Source organism: Kogia breviceps, chromosome 8 (genome assembly GCF_026419965.1).
Source record: "Kogia breviceps isolate mKogBre1 chromosome 8, mKogBre1 haplotype 1, whole genome shotgun sequence".
NCBI lineage: Eukaryota > Metazoa > Chordata > Mammalia > Artiodactyla > Physeteridae > Kogia > Kogia breviceps.
In genome coordinates, this window is record NC_081317.1 from 113063324 (window position 1) to 113086161 (window position 22838).

The 22838-nt window shown below is 46.2% G+C and overlaps 1 protein-coding gene across 4 annotated transcripts in view; it reads right to left on the reverse strand.

Moving 5' to 3' along the window:
* Positions 1-3033: 3033 nt before the first annotated feature.
* Positions 3034-22838, reverse strand: part of GALNT7 (polypeptide N-acetylgalactosaminyltransferase 7) — a 118117-nt gene continuing 98312 nt past the window's right edge. For 3 of the 4 annotated variants that reach the window (XM_067040056.1, XM_067040057.1, XM_059071074.2), the window contains exons 7-12: positions 19568-19685; positions 18089-18211; positions 14105-14323; positions 10309-10407; positions 9498-9626; positions 3035-5460 (exon numbers count right to left, since the gene is read on the reverse strand). In XM_067040056.1, coding sequence (XP_066896157.1) covers positions 5323-5460; positions 9498-9626; positions 10309-10407; positions 14105-14323; positions 18089-18211; positions 19568-19685 — 826 coding nt within the window. In that variant the 3' untranslated portion in view covers positions 3035-5322. Of the gene's footprint in view, positions 5461-9497; positions 9627-10308; positions 10408-14104; positions 14324-18088; positions 18212-19567; positions 19686-22838 lie in introns of all 4 variants that reach the window. The other variant, XM_059071075.2, reaches the window with a different exon arrangement.

The following is a 22838-nucleotide window of genomic DNA, read 5'->3' on the forward strand; positions in this document are numbered from 1 at the left end:
GACATCCTAGTGGCAAGAAATAGTGAATAATAAATATTAGCTAAAAGTATGCATAACAATATGTATGTGTTAATAATATACTCGCTATGATAAGAGTACCAGATTCACTTCTGAGATTCTTAACAGTTTAGGTGGAGAGGAAAACTAGTTATGTGGAAAGTACAATAGACATTCCTCCCATGGGGCTCTGGGGATATTGAGTACTGGAGTTATGTCTTTGACTCCAATACTAAATTTGGGAATTTGGACAAGTTATTTAACCTTTTTTTAATTGAAGTATAGTTGATTTACAATATTGTGTCAATTTCAGGTGTATAGCATAGTGATTCAGTTTTTTTGCAGATCATACTCCATTATAGGTTATTTCAAGATATTGGGTATAATTTGTGCTGTACGGTAAATCCTTGTTGCTTATCTATTTTTACGTCTAGTAGTTTGTTAATCCCATACCCCTAATTTGTCTCTCCCCTCTTCCCTTTCTTGTGTGATAACTATAAGTTAACCTTATTCAATCACATTTTATACACGTATATTTGATCACATGTGTGACATACTGTATGTTTTAGTTGCTTTTGATTTTACAAAACGTATTTGTTGAATGAAGTCCTCTGGGAATTGTGCTTTTCACTCAACACTACCCTACTGGCTTGTTTTTAACTAGTTCATTCACGTTCACTGCCTTGTAACATTCCGTTGTGTGATTATACCACAAATGATCCACTCTCCTGTTGATGGGTCATTAGGTTGTTCCTGGAGCTTTTGCTCTTATCAATGGCAATGCTATAAAAATTGCTGTACACGTCTCCTGGTTTTCAAGTGCAGCCCCCTCCGGTGACCTGCCCTGTCAATTCCAGCTGTTTCTGCAGGCTCTTCAGCTTGGCCACATCACCAGGGTTTGAGCTCCACTTTCCTGTACCGTGGTGGGAAAAGTTCTCCAGGCAGACAGACATGCTGAACCGGGGTTCACCCTGTGTGCTTCCTTTCTCTCAAGTTATCACAGTCTGCTTTGCCTGTTACCCAATTCCTGAAAACAGCTGCTGCATATATTTTGTCCTGTTTTATAGCTGTTTGGGACAGCAGCAACAAGTACTATGCTATGGCCAGGTGAGGAAATCTATTCATCTCTATTTTGTACTGAAAGTTTTAGTTTTGTTTTGGGCATTTAATCATTAAGATAGCTGGAGTTTATTTCCTCATATCAAAAGCCCAAGAGAAATTTTGTTTAAAGATAATTTAAAGAATGTTCTATCTTAGACATTCTTCCAGATGCACTTAGTTCTATCCAAGGGTTAAATTATAAGTTTGACCACTGAAAACTACGTTCTACACATGAACGGTGTGAGGTAGAGATAACAAATGGATAACCATTTCACCCCCAGTGTTTATGCTTAACTTATGAGCTTAAATTCTTCACTTGGAAAGTGGAGGTAATGATATCTCACATATGAAACACAGGTACACACACACATAGCCTTTATAGAGGGTCTGCAGTGTAGCTGTCTTAGTTCTGCTGATTGAAGACTGATTTTAAGACTTCGAAACCAGTAACAATAGCTACCATTTATTTTACCCTGATTATATGCTGGGAACTATTCTAAACACTTCATGTATGTTAACCCATACAAGGCTAATAAAAATCCTATAAAACAGGACTATTATTTCCCCCCTTTTATGAATGGGGAAACTGAGGCATAGAGAAGCATCGATAACTTGCCAGGGTCACACAGGTAATTTGTAATGGAACAGGGATTCGAATGCAGACAAGTGCACCACACTATACTATGCAGATGAGCAGACTGTAATATTCTATTATGAAAATTAAGGCGCCCTTATGCCACCTCTGCTCAGACACGGGCCCGAGGCCTGATCCACTTACAAAACCAAAACCCACCGACCACAATTATGGGCATTTCAAACTTTTTTTTTTTTTTAATTAAAGTTTTTTTTTTTGGCCGCACTGCACAGCATGTGGGATCTTAGCTCCCCAACCAGGGATCGAACCCACGGCCCCGCATTGGAAGCACAGAGCCTTAACCACTGGACCGCTGGGAAAGTCCTCAAAATCTTAAAAAGGAGATTGGCAAAGCAATGATCGAATTTAGTTTAGAAACAGCCCTTCTGTTAATCTACACTCCCAGGGACAGTGGTCTCCCCCAAATCATTCTGACTTTAGTCCATTTTTTGGCAAGATTCTTATGAATAATATGCATTCTTATAGTGCTCGGTACTTCTAAAAGTGCTTTCACGTGGGTTAATATTCACATACCCAATTACTGGCCTATTAGCCCTCTGGCTCAGGTCACGTACTTGTCATGTTCTCCACTGAATTTTAAGTGGCTTTCCCCCCCACAATTACAGTCTGTCCAGAAATGATGAAACATATTCCCAGATCCCCGTGAAAGGCTATCTCTTAGGAGATAAATGAACCCCCATTCACTTCAGTCTGGTGCTGTCACTTTTCCACGTTTCTCAGGCACAGCAGCTGAGAAATGAAGCCATGACAACAGCCGAGCTTCCCAGACCAACACAGCCCCCTCACTGGAAAGCTGGCAAGCCGTACCTTCTCCTGAGATGTCGTGGGTGGTGCTACAAGGTCCTACGACCCAGTTCTCACTTCATGTTGGTAGGCTTCCCTTCTTTCTACTTACTTGATCTATCAGGTTGTAAAGAATTTTGACTTAAATTTTTGCTTTCAACGGGCAATGATATAGTAGAAAACAATGCCAAGGAAGATATACGTTGCTGGGTTGTGTTTTGTAATTGATAAGTGATTTTTTAAAATTTTCTATACATAGGCAACCAGGGGCAAAAATAAGCCTTTTATGTTTCCTTCTTAGATAGGTAAGCTCTGAGTATTCTAAACACATTCTAAGCAGAATTCTAATCAACACTCAAGCACATAATCAACATATAACTGTGGTCTATGATATTTAACTATTATGTTAGTGTATCTTGTAAACAAGAAAACCAAGTAATTATTTCAAACATGCGGTGTTTAGATATAGAAATGATTGCAAACACTAAAAAAACCCATGGATTAAAATACAGTATTTTATTTTTTTCTCACCTAAAAAACAAGCAACCCAGAATTAAGATATACATAAACTTCTCAAATTTATCCCTAATAAAATTTTGAATATTTATACAATTTCTACAGAAACATACAGTGTATCAAAATCTGCATAAATCAAATTTATAAAATGTGTAGAAATGCATAGTGATATTATCAACTTACAAAGCAAGGATACGGGAATTATTTCCAAAGCAGCCTACAGTAGAAAATAGTCATTATGGCAGCAGCTTCTGATGTGTTTTCGTGTTTGGTAAGGTTTCTGATTTCAATATATAGAATCATTTTTTATAGTGTATCTTAACGAATTGCACAAAATACCCATTTAAAATTTACACGCACAGTTTATGTGCCACCTTTCTTAGGCCTATGCATAGTTGACAAGATTATAATCTATTCAACAAAGAAAATGGAGCCTTTTTGCAAACACACAAGTAATTAAAGTACCAATTCTCTTAGTTTCGTATTTATAGTTGATTTATTTTGCAGTTACGTAATCATATAAATGTATTCCTTTTTAAACATCCCTAGGGATGAATGAAAGTTCAAATGGTTGATCAGAGATCAGTAGCAAAATACAAATTGGCAATTCAAAAATTATAAATAAAACTCTGTTTAGGATGTTGAACTTTGACTCTCTGAATTTAAGAGCTAAGCTTCGAAGAAACAAATCTGTAGGCTTTTCTTTTAAACAAATGTAGGGTTTTTTCCCCTTTTCTTTTTTAGGCTTTAATTAAATATATTTCCCTCTGGTAGTAGTTCGTGAATTCCTTTCATTGGTAGGATTACAGGATCAAAAATGCTTAATTTACTTGCCATTCCCTACCTCATCACTTAAAACAAAATTTGTTTTGCCTTCGACATAGCATTTTAACCTTGTAGGTAATAAAAGACTATTTAGCAATTAAAATCAATTGACCACTTGCAGTATTTGGTTTTCTTCTAGTAGGTACTATCTTAATAAATGTGTAAATTCAAACAAGTCTTCTTTTCACTGGAAAAATACTAATAGAAATATGCTTTCAAAAAAAAAAAAAACCCAAACACTAGGGAACTAACATAATCTAACAGAATTCATATGTGTTAATGAACTATATGTTTAAATAGCCTTTTTTAAAATTTAAAAACTGTGCAGAGAATTTCATGAAGATATAAATGAAACGTCTATTCACCCTTGGCTTCATAAATTGCACAGCTTAGGTTGTAACAACACACAGTAGTCTAGTAAGGCTTAATCCAACAAGGGTTTGGAAATCCTCACCTCGGTCAGAACAAACCTTTGATGTGTTTACAGTGGTGTTTTGTTGTTTTTGTTACCCCCTCTTCAAGATTTCAAAACTGAGAGTTATTTATAGTTTTCTGTGGTGACAGGGAATGGGGAAAAGTCAATCCCCCATGGCAGGGGACATTTTTCTCTAGCTAGTGGACACCCTGCTGCCTTAGGAGTTGGTACTGACAGAGGACACTGAGAATGCCAGCAAATAGGGGAGTTAATGCCATACAATCTTAAAACCCTGCGGAACAGCTCTGGATGTTCCATCTTGTCATTTCTTTTTTCAAGCAATACAACGTTCAATTGCAGAGCAAATGGTAGCACATGAATTCAGTTCTGAGTGGTACAAGTATTCCTCGGACAGGTGACAATTCCATCATGAACATCCTACAAATTGCATCAAAAGCTCTTGAAATATACCAAGAAATGAAAAGAGGCACTAAATGTGTTGAAATTCACCTTTCGAAAAAGCAGCATGACTGTGAAGGAAGGCCACCTTGGCTAATAACCTGTGGCAGTGCTTCAAAAAGATGTAAAATTAAATAAAGATACAACAGGTTGATCATCACCAAGTTACATATGACGATCTGGTTACTCCAACCTTTTTTCAAGTGTGTTAAAAAACAAAACAAGACAATCAAACTGCCTTTCAGACCCCTGAGTGTAATCCCAAAGACAACAATGCTTTTTTACTCTGTTCTAAATAAAACAGAGCTAAATGCACAGATTACCAACATCATCTTAAAACAAAACAAAACAAAAGATGTAAACATCTACAAAGTTTAAGGTAAAAGCAGTTTTGTAAACAGTAACTGCCGATGATAATGTTATCGTAAAATCACAGTTTATCAACGTCCTCAGACTCCTCAAGAGCCTCTGGGTTTGGAGCTGTACAATAGCTGCAGCAGGTTTCAGGAGGTTTTTAGTCCTGTATAAATTTACGTGTCAGTAGGTAGGTTACTGGTTTCTTTTATTCCTTCTAAACACTATGGATGTTATTGATTTCCCACTTTTGAGTCATTTTGCTGGAGTCACAGTCAGAGATGAACACTTGATGGAGGACCTCTGAGCGATCCAAGCACTTTCTGGAAGGAATGTGAGTGAGTCTGTGCAGGTTCTGGAAAACACGGGGAAACACAGTGTTACATGTGCATCGTGTGATATCACTGACATTAGACAAAGTCACAGTCTGGCTTTCGTAAGACTACTCAGGCGAATTGGGCAGGCGTGAACCAGGCACACCCCAGAGTCTGTGTTTCTCTTCATCGCCAGTCTTCTACATCCTGTTATTGTTCAGTCATGATGTACTGCTGGTACCTCCAATTCAATACATACAAACTTAAATTCATCATCTTCCCCTCCAAACCTGCTCCTCTAGCTCCTATCCTACTAATGACGACACCAGCTTTTCCGTGCTCAGGACGGCACAGCTCAGGCTGCATTTCCCTCCTTCTTCCCTCCAAGCCGCTGGCTGAGGACGGACATCTGCAGCGGCTTGGGCTTGCATCCTTTCCCCTCCCCACCGCCCTTGCCTTGGTCGAGCCCTGGTCACCTGCTGGAGGTTCCTTCAGTACAGCTCAGGGCTGTTCAGAGTGTGGTCGTCAGACTAGCTAAGATTGGGTCTGTAAGGTTGAAACGATTTCATAATAATACATAGAGCCCCATCTGCCTTCTTCATTGTATGGACCTTTATACTGATGGCTCAAAAGCCATGCTGGGTGAACGTGCTGGGGCCGTAGCATCAATCACACAGTCAGGTTCTCTATGGACGAACACTCACAATTAAGAAAGAAAAGAAAGCCAGTTTCACTTGAGAATGCCCTTGACAAAGCAGTAAAAACGTATTAGTTTTTTTTTTTTTTTTTAATGATACTAACATTTAACATTTATTGAGCACTTGCTCTATGCCGGGTAGATGCATACCGGACGCTCTACGTGTATTAATTCATTTAATGCTCATAATGAATGGCCCTGGGATGTAGACTGTCTCCTATTTTTAATTTTTTTAATTAGTTAATTTTAAAAATATTTATTATTTCTTTAGTTGGGGTAGTTGTGCTTCACAGTGTTGTACCAGCTCCTACTGCACAGCGAACTGAATCAGCCATATGTATACACATATCCCCCCTCCCTTCTGGATTTCCCTCCCATCCATCCAGGTCACCACGGAGCACTGAGCAGAGTTCCCTGCGCTATACGGCAGGCTCTCACTAGATATCTACTCCATACTCAGGGGTGTATATATGTCAATCCTAATCTCCCAGTTCACCCCCCACCCTTTCCCCCCTGGTGTCCCACATATTAGTTTTATTAAATCTTGACCCTGTGAGATAGTATGGGAAGAGTGGACAGCATATGAGCAGTTGTCGGGACCCGAGGGTTGAACGAGCTCCTTCTCTCATGGGATGTCATTCTGACTTGAAAGGACAACCTGCGGGCAGATTATAATTATGCAGACTTGGGACTGGGTAGACATTTTCCAGAAAATAAAGTGAGCCCATCACTTCGAGGAGAAAACAACAATATAAAGCTGACAGTATCTGTTGCCATTGATAAAATTGGGGTTTTCAAGCAAAAATTCGAGTTTTAGAAAACTTGTATCCGTTACCATGAACTTGACAGCTGCACAAGATTTAAAGACTTTTCTGATGAAATCAGTGGTTATATTTGTGACTTATTTGGCATTGTATGATGAAATGTGCCATCATTTGGAAGATCTACATGACTTAGTGAGCCAATGTTTTCCAGATGAGCAGCGCATGTGTGATGTTACAAAAGATCCACCCCAGTGTAAGACAGACCAGTGGGTTTAGTGCAACAAAGAACAAAATGTTCCCTGATAGGATTCCAGATTCTACATTGCAAAGCTTTTAAGAAACTACCACTTACACACTTGTGTAGCACTGAAGAAGAACAGCCTCAATTATCTGAAAAGGCTATTAAATTACCCCTCATTTTCCAACTGCACGTCTGTGTGAGGCCAGATTTTCCTCAAATACGCAACTAAAACAACATACCGCATCAAACTAAACGCAGAAGCAGAATAAGAATCTATTAATCCAGACATTAAAGGCATTTGTGAAACTATAAAACAATGACACTCTTCTCACTTTTGGGGGGATTATAAAAGTGTTATTTCTATTAACGTGTAAAATGGTGATGATTGTCACATTTACGTGAATACATACATAAATACAACGATTCTCAGGTTTAACTCCCAACTTAAGAAATACCGTTGGCTGTAACCTCTATAACAAATCTGTCTGGGGAGCGTGTCGCTGGTTTGCAAGGTTGTAAAGGGGGTCCAGAGACAGGGCAGAGTGAGAGCCACCGACCGGGCTGGCCTCCTGCTCACCAGTCCATACTTGACAATAGTTCCGGAATTATTTTCCTAAAAGTACCCACTGTTTCCTATCACTGTGATCCTTACCTAATGTCAGTCACTCCCTAAAGGCCACAGAACAAAGTTCCATGCTCTTTCCCGTGGAGAACAACTTAGGGAACCAGACCAAACGCAGTTCCTAGAATTTACTCTACACTTTGATGCCACGCCTCTGCTCACCGTTTTCTCATTTATTCTCCATGAAAAGCCTTTTTATACCTCAAGACCTGGTGCAGTGATACTTCCTACATGAAACTCATCAGAAATAACTCCTCCTATTATGCTTATTTTTACTTCTGCATTTTTTTCTTTCTCTGCCATTATAGTATGAGGGGCTTTAGATATTTTTTGAAGGGCCCCAGTGAATATTTAGTAATGTCTGATGCACTAACGGATATTCAGTGCTTTTCCCTTTAAAATATCTAAAATATGTACATTCCATTCTTATCCACTTCTTGTGTCGTTTTGCATCTGCTAACCTCCTTTTGCTAGGTTACTAATATTGTCCTTACTCACCCCTAGCTTTTATTGCTATTATTCATCTTTCTTTGTGTAAATAAATGCTCTCTTCTCTGGGGTTTATGTGAATCTTCTCCTTCCGAACTTGTTATAAGAAAAATATCAGCAACTGACACATACTTACCACTTCATAGTAATTATCTATGCACAGTGATAACTGGGAATATTCAGCTGGGTCATAACATCATCACCATGTGGCAAATAAGTGTTTGCTGACAGGGAGGACATGACAAAGAATACAAGATGCGTAAAGAAAGTTCAGGGCTGCCAGTTTCTTTCAATCTGGGGCAGCTTCCCCAACTTTTTGTTTCAAATTAAATTGATTTATTTTAGCCAAGTCTAGACTTTGAAAATTATTCAGAAAACCATTATTATGTTGGAGTCCTCAACCTGGCACAGAACTCTGAATATTCACAGCTGAAACAGAAAAACGGCTCCCACAGAGTCAAGTGAAAAACTAAACATGACCTTTAAAACAAGCAACAGGCGACACGTATCCTGTTGCGTTTAGCAAGCAGCCATGATGAGAAGCTTTGAAGGCCTAGAGGCCAACACGTTATTTGTTCGTCTCTATCCCCACCTGCTGGACAACAGGCAGCAATGTTTTAAAAGTTACTAAAATAAAATGCAAAAATAAATGCAGTATTTTCTTTTTTTTTTTTTTGCGGTACGCGGGCCTCTCACTGCCATGGCCCCTCCCGTTGCGGAGCACAGGCTCCGGACGCGCAGGCGCAGCGGCCACGGCTCACGGGCCCAGCCGCTCCGCGGCATGTGGGATCTTCCCGGACCGGGGCACGAACCTGCGTCCCCTGCATCGGCAGGCGGACTCCCAACCACTGCGCCACCAGGGAAGCCCTGCAGTATTTTCTATGTGTCATACGTAGGTATACTTACACATTATATGTGTAATTTTCATGAATGACTCTTTTGGATTAAAAAGATCGGATTTTGATATTAGAACAATGGTGATGACTGCCTGGGGAAACACTGGTTTTCCTGTGTTGATACATTAGCAGTGGGTCTGCACGGACTCCAGGTGGCCTCCTTCCATGACAATACTACACCAGAGGATACCAGCGATGCTTCAGTATATGCAACAATGAGTCACTAGTGCTCAGGAAAACAAATGAGTGAGTGAGACGGACATGCAAGTCAGTGTGAGTGCAGGTTTTAAGGTTTATCCGTCTAAATTCCACACAGTAGGTGTTACTAGAGTGAAATAGCATGTATTTCAGAACTGAAACACAGAATACCTTGAAGTACTGCCATTCCTTAAATTCATTCAGATTACAGTGTGTAATCATAACTTTGGATCCATCAGGGCCCTTCGTCAAACACTGGTCGTACTGCATGAGTTGATTGGCTTCGTTGATTCGGAAGAGCTATTAAATGAAAAGAAAGAGAAAAGAAAACTTAACTCCTATAATTAAACTCAATGACTAGCCTATTTCTCTACCATGTTTCTGTATGTTCAGAACTGTAAGTCCAAAGACAGGAATTATTCATCTCGATGGTAGTAAAGACCCCTTCTAACTCTTAAAGGATTATGTTCTTTAGCCTCTTAGATACAGAATGGGTCACTAACATGAATTTCGTACCAACAATGTAAGAAAATGAAAATGTGGAAACAGACCTGATGATGTTTCACAATGTAAACCAGAGACAAGAAAAATACTCACATGAGGAAGGAAGAGAATATACTAGTGAAATATACATGATTGACAACAGCATCCCAGGCCACTGGGGGGAAGATGTGGGTACTGAACAATATCTGCAAATAATACTGTTAGGGAGCTAGGCTTACATCGTTACACCCTAATGCAAGAATATATTCTAATCTCCTACATTAGACACAAATTCTAGATTCTGGTTGCTCACATGAAAACCAGTACTGCTCTTATCCCCTCATTGAAGTAAACGTTTTAGCACTGTCAGTTTTTCACAGAATGTTTTACTTAACCAAACAACCACAAGCACCAAATGGAGAACCGGGCTGAACCCGGGCTCAGTCAGCCCAGCTGCTTCCAGTGCACACGGAATTAATGGCAAAGCCCGGCTGTTTACCTGATTCCCGCCCATCCTGTGGCAGGGGCCCAGCTCGACAAAGCCTCCGTTTGTCTTTCCCATGCTGTCAATGCAGTACACAGTTTCAAAGCCTCTGATCTAAAAAAAATGAACAAAGAACCACAGGGAAGGCGACAGTTTAGACTCTAATAAGCTCTCACGTGGCATCAGAGCGCTTCGAGTGAACCGGGTCCCTACTGTCCTGTCGGGCCTTGAGGAGCTCGGAGCTACAGTCTGAGGGTCTTGGCCCCTAGATTTTGATAAAATACCAGAGAAGAAAAAAATAAAAAGATACCATTAGTACCATTTCAGATTCATGATCGTTCACGTGAATGAGAAGGAAACAGAGCAAAGGGAGCTGCCCGTGGCGGTCACAGACACTGGGCCCCGTGTCTAGGCCGGAGTGAACTTGGGAGGTAAGGCTCCCACTCCTGGCAGCAGCCTCCAGGGGCCTGGGCAGTGAGGCTCCTCTCGGACTATGGATGTCGCAGGTGGGCAGCAAACGTGTGTTTCCATGTTTGAGATGCACATTTTGTAAAAAAACAAAAACAAAAACACCACAACTTTTTCCTTATTGGAAATATTACAGATTTCTATCTGAATTATAAATTACTACTGTATTTGGACAAAATGCTTTATTCATTCCTTCAGTCGGCGGACACTGACTGAGCAGCCAGGACGCTAAGAGCCTCAGAGGAGAAGCAAGTCGGGGTCGGAGGCCCTGCCGTCTGTAGAAAGGATGCGGGCGCCGCTGGAGACGGCCCGCAGGAGAGGACAGGGCAGGGGTTCAGCCTGGAAGCTGCAGGGAGGGGGCGGAAGTGGCTTGTGAGGTGCAGGGGCCAGAGTGGGGAGCGTTAAACCGAACACGTGTTCAGGGTGAGACTGTAAAGGGAGGACGGGACATTCCGTCTGTTCACTGGCTCACGCGTTTGTTTATTCGTCAACTATTACGTGAGTGCTGGGTCAGGCACGCTGAAGGCTCTGATGCGCCAGTGCACGAAATGGATCGGATCCTCGCTCTAGGAGCGCAAGACCGAATAGAAGCAAAACCGTAACAGACACGTTAGAAAGTGACACGTGAGAGCCGAGGAGAAGAGGCAGATGAGCAGGCTGGGGGCGGGAGTGTCGGGGGTCAGGAGGCGCACGGAAGGCCTGGCCGTGCCTGCACACGCTCCCCTGCTTCCCCAGGGAAAGCATCCCGGGGGCGGGGAGCAAGGCCGGCGCAGGCCTGCGGGAGGAGGACGAGGGGGAGGCCGGCCGGGCTGCAGTACCGCGGGGGGTAGCAGCGGGGGGGGCCCCCAGCAAGGGCTCTGCCCCCACCTCGGGGTGCCTGGGGCCGCCTCGCGGGGCGCCGAGCGAGGAGTGACGCGGCCCGGCGGCCGTGGTGACAGCAAACCCGGGGCAGGCAGGGTTCGTCGCAGTGGGAGACATGGTGGCTTCGAGCAGAGCGAGGAAGGTCGGTTTCTGGAACTGGGTGTGCAGTGTGAGAGGAGAGGAGTCAAAGAAGGCGCCGGAGTTTGGGGCCTGAGGCATCAGCACGCGGGGCGGTGGGCGCGGGTGGCGCGGGTCCAGCCTCACACACTCTAGTTTGGGTTTGGGGACAGAGGTTTGGGTTGAAGGGGGGCCGTTTGAGAGCCCTCAGCATGTGCAGGGTGGACTCTGAAGCCTCTACTGGGCAAGCTCCCGGAGAGAATTCCTCCCTTCCTCCCTTCCACGGAGGAGGCAGCGTGCTAATTAGGTGCTGCTCTCCAGAGCAAAAGAGAACCCAACGCGGTCCCCACTCCCCTCCCAGGGGCTTCGGTCTAGTTGGGAGTTAAGACCAGAGGTGCAGAGAGAGGGAGAGCGAGCGAGTGAGAGCGAGCGAGAGAGAGCAAGAGAGAGAGCGAGAGCGAGTGCGAGTGAGACAGAGCAAGAGAGAGAGAGAGCGAGCGAGAGCGAGAGAGACAGACCGAGAGAGAGCGAGAGAGACCGAGAGGGCGAGAGAGACCGAGAGGGCGAGAGAGAGAACGAGAGACCGAGATAGACCGAGAGAGAGATAAAGCGAGACAGTGAGAGAGAGCGAGCGAGAGCGAGCGAGAGAGCAAGACAGACCGAGAGCGAGACGGCGAGAGAACGAGACCGAGAGAGGCAGACCGAGAGAGAGAGAGAGAGAGAGAGAGAGAGAGAAAGAGAGCAAGAGACCGAGAGAGAGAGCGAGCGAGAGCAAGAGACAGAGAGAGAGAGAGCGAGAGAGAGAGTGCGAGGGAGAGAGACAGCACAAGTGCGAGCGTCCTTCTACCCAAACGCTAAGTGCTGGGGCTCCTTAGGGACAGATCCGGCCTCTTTCCTCTGTATTTTTCTCATTCCGTCCCATGAAACAATCTACCTTCTGTTGGATCCAAATAAACGTCTTTAGGTGCACATGTGGCCTCCCTTCTGGGCCTGAGATCGGGACGGGCCAGCGGGCTGTCTGCTGGGCCCCTTCGTGCCCCCCGTCCCTCCGGGCCCCTCCCCAGCCGCCCCTCTGCCGACCTCCCCACCCTGGTGGCCACCCCACCCGATACTGCAGTGAAAGCAAAGCAGCTGTCCTGCTGGCCCCCCCCTTCCCCTGCCCGCCCGTCAGGCGCTGCCTCCAGATGCACGAAGCGCCCTGCGCCCCGCCCCAGCCACCACCACTTCTCCCTGGAACTACCCCACTGCTTCCTAACCCGCATCCTTGCTTCCACTCTTGGGCCCCACTGTAGGGTGACTGAAAACTCAGCATACATGGAATCCCATCACCTTTCTGTTTAAAGCCCTCCTGTGGCCTCCCACTCTCAGGAGGACGGCTGCCCTCTCCACCTGCCCCTGCGCCTCAGTGCACCTCCTCTTTTCTGCTTCTCAAACGCGCAGAGCCTTTCCCGGCCCTCTGAGTCGCTGGCTCCTCATCATCCAGATCTCAGACCCACCGTCACCTCCTCCGAGAAGCCTCCCTTACCGGGTCCCTGAGTCCCCTCAAACCACAGCTGTCTTATCTCCTTCATAGCCTTTTCCACCATCTCTCACTACACCCTTTGTTTTCTGTTTCTCTCTCTGCCCCACTAGCACGCACGCTCCCTGAGGAGAAGGCCCTTGCTTGTCACATTTTCTGTCTAGAAGAGTGACTGGCACCTCGTAGGCCCTCAACCACTATTTGCTGAAAACATAACTAACCAAGGTCTCGTGGGCTTCAAAGTGCATGGCGTGTTGAACGCACCTACAGGGCAGCAGGCAAGGCACGGGGTGGGTGTGTTCAGAAAGGGAGGCTACAGAGGCAAGTTTGAAGAAACAAAGACAAAGCAACACAGATCAAGGCCTTTGGTTTTCACTGTTTTCAGTTACCCTCACTGTCTGGGTGCCTGTTGCACGCGGGGCCTCCGCGTAGGTCACCGGGACACGGCGGTGAGCAGGGCCCCGGGGCCCTTACAGACGGTGATTCCGAGTTAGGAGAGGATGGCAGGCTGAGTCTCGGGACGGAGTGGGGAAGCACAGAAAGGCTTTTCACTGTGGTCAGTCTCCACATGGACAGCGCAGGGTGGGTAGGAGTTCGCCGAGGAAGGGAGTCGGGCGAGGGGTGGGGAACGGAGCTGAAGGGAGAGGACAGCGTCCCGAGCGGAGCACACAGGAGGGACTTGGGGCGGGAGGTCGGTGCAGGGGAACTGTCCGGTGGAAAGGCTGGGAGGTTAACAGCTTTTCAGCAAACCTCCCCCCAAGAATTCTTCTCTCTCCTCCAACATTCCCATCTCGCTCTGCTTTCTCCCAAGCTCACTTCGAGATCTGACCCCCGGCTGATACTCACTTCTCCCCAGTCGACATTTTTGGGCGGCAGAGGGTAGTGTGCCGTGATATCATAAGCTATTTCTTCCATGAACCATTTGAAACTTTTGCAGTTGTGATCTTCTCGAAATTTCTTCAGCTCCGATATGTCCCCATACGGCAATGCCTTTGATTCAGGGCGACTGGCATAGAAGTAGTCTTTATACTCATCCCACCAGACCTCTACAACTCTGACGTAATTCTGGGAAAAAGAAAATTAACGTCATTATGAAAACCAAAAATATTTGCACTGTCATCAACGGCCTCTCTTCGACATACGAAATATGACCAACATACGACAAGTTCGTTTCAATAGGACCCGATACTTAATTACACAAATGCAAGCGAGCTCGTGACTCTGACATGTCACTGTCACGTGTGTTCAACCAGAGTGATGGACACAGAATCTGGTGTCACTGTGCCAAAGGTCCCATCCTCTAAGATAATACATTCTTTCCTGCTGATGGAGCTGAGCGCAGAGGGTGGGTGAGAGAGGCTGGCTGGCCGGCACCGGGCACCCCCCTGCCCCGACCCCTGAACAATCTCCTCTCTGAGGACCACGCTGCCGGCACGTGCGGGGGGAGGGGTCTCGCATCAGAAACCACTGGGAAAAACAACAAGCACATTTCTGCAAGTGGCTCTGCCCATCTTGTAACAGCTATAGCTGAACCACTGCACTGTAGCCCAGAATTAAGTGGATATTTTCCCCATGGGGTGCATTCTGAAAAGCAACTAAAGAACAGTCATGTAAGTTGACGTGTGAGAGAACTCACAAAGATCTAACTTCTACTGTTTCACTGAATGAGCGCTCGTAGGCGTGAATCGATGCGATGGGCGCAGCACAGATCCAGCGAGGCCCTTTGCGCTTGGACATCACGGGGCAGCAAACTTTATAAAGGGCCCGGGAGTCAGTCTTCTCAGCTGGGTGGCCAGCCGGTTTCCGTCGCAACTACTCACCTCTGCTGCTTCAGTGAGAAAGCAGCACAGGGAACGTGCGAACAAACGGCAGATCTGGGTTCCGACACAACTTTATTTACTGAAAGAGGTTGGGTTTGGCCCGCTGGCCGCGGAGCGGGAACGTCTAGTGTTCCGATTCAATTTTCTCTTGGCTACAAGATAACTATCAAAAGGGTGTGCGCCTGGCCGTGGGCATGTTTCTGCAAAAGCCCGTGGGCTCAAAACGTTTTTGGCAGCAGCCTCCTAAAAGAACACAACAGTATTGCTAAATATTTTGAATTCTTACAAATCCACCCAAAGTTAGACACAGTCCGTGCCTTCCAGGCAGTCGTGGGGACGTGAAGAATTAAGTGCACACGCATAAGGCTACGGCAACAAAGAGGAGGAGCATTTAATTATTTGGGATGGAGAGGGCGGGGACGGCTCAGTCCCGAAGGAGGGGTCAGTCAGGCGGGACTGGGACCTGGGGCGAAGAGCAGTGCATCTATATGACAAATCATGGTGCATGTGGAGTCCTGAAAGAGGTCTAGCACCACAGCTGGAATGCAGGATTCACTGAGAGAAAAGCTGCCTCGGTTTCCTCACTTTAAGATGAGGCTAATTAAGAGGTTGATCGGTGCAAAGTGTTTAGACTTGTACACGCTAAGCACTCACGAAGTGTGAGCTATTAGTGATACTACTGATCGTTTCCAAGGGCTTTGCACGTCACCCATCAGCTGATGGCCATCCGAAGGGTCCTCGCAAGCAGCAGACATCGGATTCAGCTTTGAGGGGAAGAGCCGGGGCAGGGAGTGGAGGTGGCCTGAGGGGTGGGACGGAGGGTAGAGAGCTGCCTCTGAGGGAAAGTTAAAAGCTCTGCTCTGGGGCTTCCCTGGTGGCGCAGTGGTTGAGAGTCCGCCTGCCGATGCAGGGGACGCGGGTTCGTGCCCCGGTCCGGGAGGATCCCGCATGCCGCGGAGCGGCTGGGCCCGTGAGCCGTGGCCGCTGAGCCTGCGCGTCCGGAGCCTGTGCTCCGCAGTGGGAGAGGCCGCAGCAGTGAGAGGCCCGCATACCGCAAAAAAAAAAAAAAAAAAAAAAAAAAAAAAAAAAAAAAAAAAAAAAAAGCTCTGCTCTGAAGAGGCCAAGTCTGAAGCATCTGAGGGCCATCTAAGAGGAGGGTTCTAGGCACTTCCCTGGAGGTCCAGTGGTTAGGACTCCGCACTTTCGCTGCCAAGGGCTCGGGTTCGATCCCTGGTCAGGGAACTAAGATCCTGCATGCCACGCGGTGCCACCAAAAAAAAAAAAAAGAGAGAGAGAGAGAGGTGTTCTAGAAGACAGCTGACCGTAAAGGCCTGCAGCTCAGAGAAGACCACCGGCTAGAGGAACAGCCCTGGAGGGTGGAGGGGACGTGCAGAAGCAGAGGACAGAAGGCGCCGGTGAAGGCTGCGTTTGCTGGTTCATCTGACAGTGATGAGTGTTTCCCTCTTGTCTCTTTTCCTTTTCCCTGTAGCACCGGCCTTCCTGAACCGACCTGACTTTCCATCAGTTCTTCGTGATTGTGGGGCGGATTCCAAGGGCGGCTGTCTTCCTGCAACGCCGTCGGGCCCGGTGTTAACTGGCTGCCATCTCTGTTTTACTGCGGAGATTTAAATCTCATCCCCTGTCCTAGTGGGGCTCCGTTTGGCCACTTCTAAGAAAATTTTGTCGGTTAGAGGGCTGTGTTGGTTCTTAAAGCCTAGTCCCTGCTTCTGTTACCTATTCGCTTTGGGGAACGGTCCTGAGTTGCATCCGTAGCCAAAAATAGACTTCCTTCTGCTTTTGACTTGGTTAAGGACTCCAGAAAATGAAAGGCACCACAGTCATATGCTCTTAGAGTCTATGAAAGCCGCCCAAACAAAGGGCTTCTAAGTTGTTCCATCAAAGAGGGAGGCCATTGTCCTGCCAGCACTGGGGCTGTGGCCTCTGTGTGAAGCTCTCCTGGTTTGTCCCTGGTTTGAGGGACAAAAGTTATTCATTCACCTTTTGCAAGCACTGTTGAAAAATGTGATTTTGTTTACTACACAAACTTCTATTATAATTACTTTACTTTTCAAAAACCAAACAAAAATAGTGTTTCACTCACGTGTGAATAACAGACGTTGGTATTTCCCTTTCAACGACTTTCTTACATGGTGTCAGGTTCTAAAAATTTGAGTTACCATTAAAAAAAAATTTTTACTTAAGTATAGTTGATTTACAATGTTGTGCTACTTTCAGGTATACAGCAAAGTGAATCAGTTATACATATATTTCCACTCTTTTAGGTACTTTTCCCATATAGGCCATTACAGAATATTGAGTGGAGTTCTAAAATCCGAGATATCTTGACGGAGAACATTCAATACCATTCAATAATGGAATTCTAATCAGTGGGATACAAGGAATAATCCTAGAAAACAATAAGAAGTTTCATGAATAAGTCTAGTCTAAGTGAAAAGTCAGAACCAGCGTGACTGCTTCAAAGATGTTGCCTGGGGCTTCCCTGGTGGCGCAGTGGTTGAGAATCCGCCTGCCAATGCAGGAGACACGGGTTCGTGCCCCGGTCCGGGAAGATCCCACATGCCGCGGAGCGGCTGGGCTCGTGAGCCATGGCCGCTGAGCCTGCACGTCCGGAGCCTGTGCTCCGCAGCGGGAGAGGCCACAGCAGTGAGAGGCCCACATACCACAAAAAAAAAAAAAAAAAAAAAAAAGCGGCATTCAGGCTTTCCGGGTGGCGCAGTGGTTGAGAGTCCGCCCGCCGATGCAGGGGACGCGGGTTCGTGCCCCGGTCCGGGAGGATCCCACATGCCGCGGAGCGGCTGGGCCCGTGAGCCGTGGCCGCTGAGCCTGCGCGTCCGGGGCCTGTGCTCCGCAGCGGGAGAGGCCAGAACAGTGGGAGGCCCGCGTACCGCAAAAAAAAATATGTCACCTGGCCAGCGAGCTGACATTACGTGGCCACGTGGCACATACGTGTTAGCTCCCTAGCCTCCCCACTTTTAAATGAAAGACTTACCTTTAGGGTAGGAGAAGACCCGACATAGACGGGCGGAGGGTTCCCCTGCCAGCCCTCAAGACGGTAGATGTGCCCGACACGGGAACAAGGGACAAACAGTAACTTGCCACCGCACTGCCAGATCTGTCAGGAAAGACACACGTGGCAGCTGTCTCAAACGCCCAATCTGTCCTGTAAACGTAAACCTGAAATCTAAATTAGACACAGGGTCTACGGGGAATTCACCAGCTACACAGATCCTGCGATAACTTCTTGTTTCTCAAGCTCACATACTAACACAAAGAGGCCGCTGGGGAGCGCAGGCGCACAGGGCACCCAGGGGCCCATCCTGAGCCCCTGCAGAGCCACGCAGACTCCTGCGCCCTAACGCTCTTCACCTCTCCCAGCGCTGACACGCTTCCTCCCACCTGGGGGACTGTTACCATAACCGCCTAACCGGCCGTCCTTCGCCTCTGCCTGCCTCTACTCAGGCTCCCTTGTTTATAGCAGGAGATAAGCCTGGCTGCAGGGCAGCTCTGGGTCATGCTCTCCCCGGCTTAGTCTCTCCGATGGGTCTCCACTGCCTGTCAGATTAAGCAACAGTCTCTCAGCTCAGCACTGAAGGCTCTCCTCACTGGGGACCTGGCGCCCCTAACCCACGCCATCTTCCTGGACGCCCGTCGGATTCACGCTGTCAGCTCCTGCCAGACGGTGGGCCCCGTGCCCGCCCTGTGCCTTTCCCCGTTCTACTCCACCTTAGCTCGGCCCGTCTTCCTCGTTCTGCCTCGAAAACCTCCTCCAGCAGGATGCTGCCTCCGAATCACACCACCTGAATGCCGGTCTACCTTCTGATCGTACTACGAATTGAAGTGTAATTCTCATCTCTCATCGGCTGTAAGTTCCTTAACAGCGAGGGCCGAGCTCCTCCTCTTCTATCCCTCACAGTGCTGAGCACCGGACACTTAAGCCAAGAGGTGACGCCTACGTGTTCAACTCAAACTGGAAAATACTTCTTTCTTTTGGGAAGCGGCGGGGGGCACGGGTGGGTGGGCACTGCAGGAAGGCAGCTCCAGGTCAACGAGCCCTGTCCTGAAGCATCCTGTCCTGCGGTGATGCAGGGGGGCTTCAGCAGTGGATGGTCAAATGGACCCCCACACCTGCTGATTTCCACAAGGGCTCCTATCACAAAAGGCTCCGAGGTACAGAAAGCCTTTGGGGGTGGGGTGGGAGGGGAAGGAGAGGAGGTATTTTTACTTCTGAAGCTCGCTGGCTTCCGTTTTTAGCTGAGCCACGTACGTATGTAGTTAAGTTTGGAGCTTGCGTTTTTGCCTTATTCTTCCCTAAAGGCAAATATTTTTGTTAAGTCTTTCCTTATAATTTAGGGAAATGCATTAAACAGGTTTTTTGTTCTTCTTTTTTCCCAAAGAAACCAGCCTTATCTGAAAGTCACAAGGATCCATAACTGCTTAGAAAACTGCATTTGTTTCAATGAAATGTTACCTTGTATGAGATCTCAAAGTTTTCACCACCCCAAATCTGGAGGCCTGGATCGTAGAGACCCAGCTCAAAGAAGAAGTCTCGTTCAATGGCGAATAATCCTCCAGCCATGGCTGGGGACCTAAGAAAAAGAAACGCTGAAATAACTTTTAAAGACAAACCCCCAATACCCCTTCAACAACAGATAACAAGCCTTTATGGAATACTGTATAAGCAGTGCATAGAAGAGACAAAACTGATGGCCAAACATTAAGAAATTATAAAGCCTTCATGAAACAATCTGTTCATAATTCCTTATGAATTTACTATAATTTCTAACTGAAATCCTGTTATAGTTCGTTACAAATTAGAGCATTACATCATTTCGCCATTAGAGGGCGCCTTGGTTCCTTTGTTTATTTAAAAATTAAGCCTTGAGAGTTAGTTAAAATAGAATTTTCTCTTTCACTCCTAAAAATGCTAAGCCATACAGCCGTGGTCTGCTAAATGTTCCTGAAATGATTTATGAGTCATTCTGGGATGAGTGAAACCATACACCATGCAAGTAGTCTCTCATTTTTTAATTTTATAGCTCAGTGGTTTGCCAAATAAGGGTGTAAATCACGGTGGAACAGCCACGGTTCATTCAGAGTTTGCAAATATAGCACATATACAGAAATGACAAATATAGAAACGACACAGGAGCATTAGACACAGCTATTTACTGTGTCGGGAGGCAGGGCTGCCAAAGGGTGATCTGTGGTCCTTCTTGAATGGGAGCTTGAATTGGGTTCTTTTTAGGGACAAGAGAAAAGAAGACTTGATAGCTTTTTAGGGCAAGCCACTCCCACCGTTAGGAATAATTTTCACCTTGTTCCCCCTCCCCTGGGAACAATGAATTATCATTGCATTCGACTCTTAGGGAGATCCCTCCATTCGAGCCTCTTCATCAGCACACCTGATATTCAGTCTATCACCAATTCCTACTGATTCTACCATCAACACACATCTTGAACCCACTTCTTCCCAGCGTCACTGCTGCCATCCTAGACCAGGCACAGGGACCCCGACTGTGTCCTCCGCTCTCTTCTGCCCCAGCCAAGCCCCAGCAGGCAGCAGGCAACGCCTCCGTGCTCCGCCCGACAGCCCCCCACCCCGCCCCGTCCCAGGGCCCCGGCTATGCCCCAGTCTCCTGAACGGTCCTCCCTCTTCCTCCACAGGGCTGACTCCTCATCCCTCAGGGCTTGGCCTCAGCATCACTTTCAAGACACTTTCTGTGAGCTTTTCTTCTCAGTTATTCGTGCAGTTAACTGTTTAATTTCTGTCTCACCCACTACATGTTAAGTGCCACGAGGGGACACACCTCTTTAAAATTTATCCTCAGAAAATAGCGCCTGGCACGTAGTAAGTATTCATTAAATATTAAATAAATAATGAAGCAAGGGGCTTCCCTGGTGGCGAAGTGGTTGAGAATCCACCTGCCAATGCAGGGGACACGGGTTCGAGCCCTGGTCCGGGAAGATCCCACATGCCTCGGAGCAACTAAGCCCGTGTGCCACAACTACTGAGCCTGCACTCTAGAGCCCGCGAGCCACAACTACTGAGCCCACATGCCACAACTACTGAAGCCCTCGTGCCACAACTACTGAGCCCACGTGCTACAACTACTGAGCCCACACGCCTAGAGCCCGTGCTCTGCAACAAGACAAGCTACCACAATGAGAAGTCTGCGCACCGCAACGAGGAGTAGCCCCCGCTCGCCGCAACTAGAGAAAGCCCGCGTGCAGCAACGAAGACCCAGCAGAGCCAAAAATAAATATATTAATTAAAAAGATAATGAAGAAATATTTTCAATATTAAAGGGAAGTCACATCAGGGGAAGTCATTCTTTCATAAGGCTTTTCTTCTTAAAGGAGAAACAGCCTTATTGCGTTTTCAGTTATACTTCCATGCCAAATTTAACTGTCATTTAACATTATTCTATTATAACTATGCCTTTTTGATCTTTAAATATATTCCCACTTATCTCAGTACATATTTGAAAACGTATCTTAACGTGAAAACCAGTGAGTAACTTAAAGAGAAACCTTCCTTACATTTTTCTACCACATTAAAAAATTTTTCTTTACCAGCCCATGGGATGGGTAGAAATAGAACTGTAGTTATTACCCCTTATGTTTTTTTCTCCCAGAATTATTTGTGAGTCAGGGTAAGTGGGTAAGCAGTAGATTCCTGGACAATTTTTGAAAAAGAACTTCAAAGAGAAATTTGGAAAATGTCAAATAAAGCTGAAAGTTGTATAATTTCCTTATGTTGGCCATTTCAGTATCCTGGTATCATGACATGCCCACATCCCACCAGCTTTTTGCGTGACTTTGGAGACACCTTCCCCAAATTGAGTCGGAACACCATCAGTAGCGTAACAGTAAGAGAGAGACCAAAAGCAGAACCATAAGATCAGAAAAATAAAATCAGACACATTTAGAAGCCTACACTAGCATTTACGCAAACATTTCATTTGGGGCCACTCTTTTGAAAGATGGTAAAATGTTCCAGTGAAAAGACCAAAGAGAGGGTAGCACAAGTTGTTCTATCTGAAGGGCCACAAGAAGGGAGAAAAAGGAAGACTTTGGAATGAAGTTTCCTTTTAATCAAGTGCTCTTCTGAAAATGAAGTAATAAAGGATTCTATGTAACATTTCCCAAAGTCATGTATTTTTTTTTCATCAGATTTAACTGGGATGAAATTAGTATTTAAGAGTTAGCATATAAAACAAAAGGAAGAAAAAAAAAAAAACCTCTTGTTACTGTCTTTCCTTGTCAACACTACCCGCAAGGCATCAAAGTGGATATAAAACTTGGATCGTAAGCAATGCGAGCATTTTAAACTTATAGAATGACATAATCATCAAAAGAACGAAGTTTCATGTCTAGTCTACTAGGACATGATGGCAAAGATTTTCTTTTTCTCACCTGTATTTGGAACTAATGCCGTAAAGCATGCTCACCCCTAAACGGAGCTTGCTTTTAAGGAAAAAGCAACCACAAAGAAGCAAGTGTGGGCTTCCCTGGTGGCGCAGCGGTTGAGAATCCGCCTGCCGATGCGGGAGACGCGGGTTCGTGCCCCGGTCCGGGAAGATCCCACATGCCGCGGAGCAACTGAGCCCGTGAGCCGTGGCCGCTGGGCCTGCGCGTCCGGAGCCTGTGCTCCGCAACGGGAGAGGCCACAACAGTGAGAGGCCCGCGTACCGCAAAAAAAAAAAAAAAAAAAAAAAAAAAAAGAAGCAAGTGTGAGT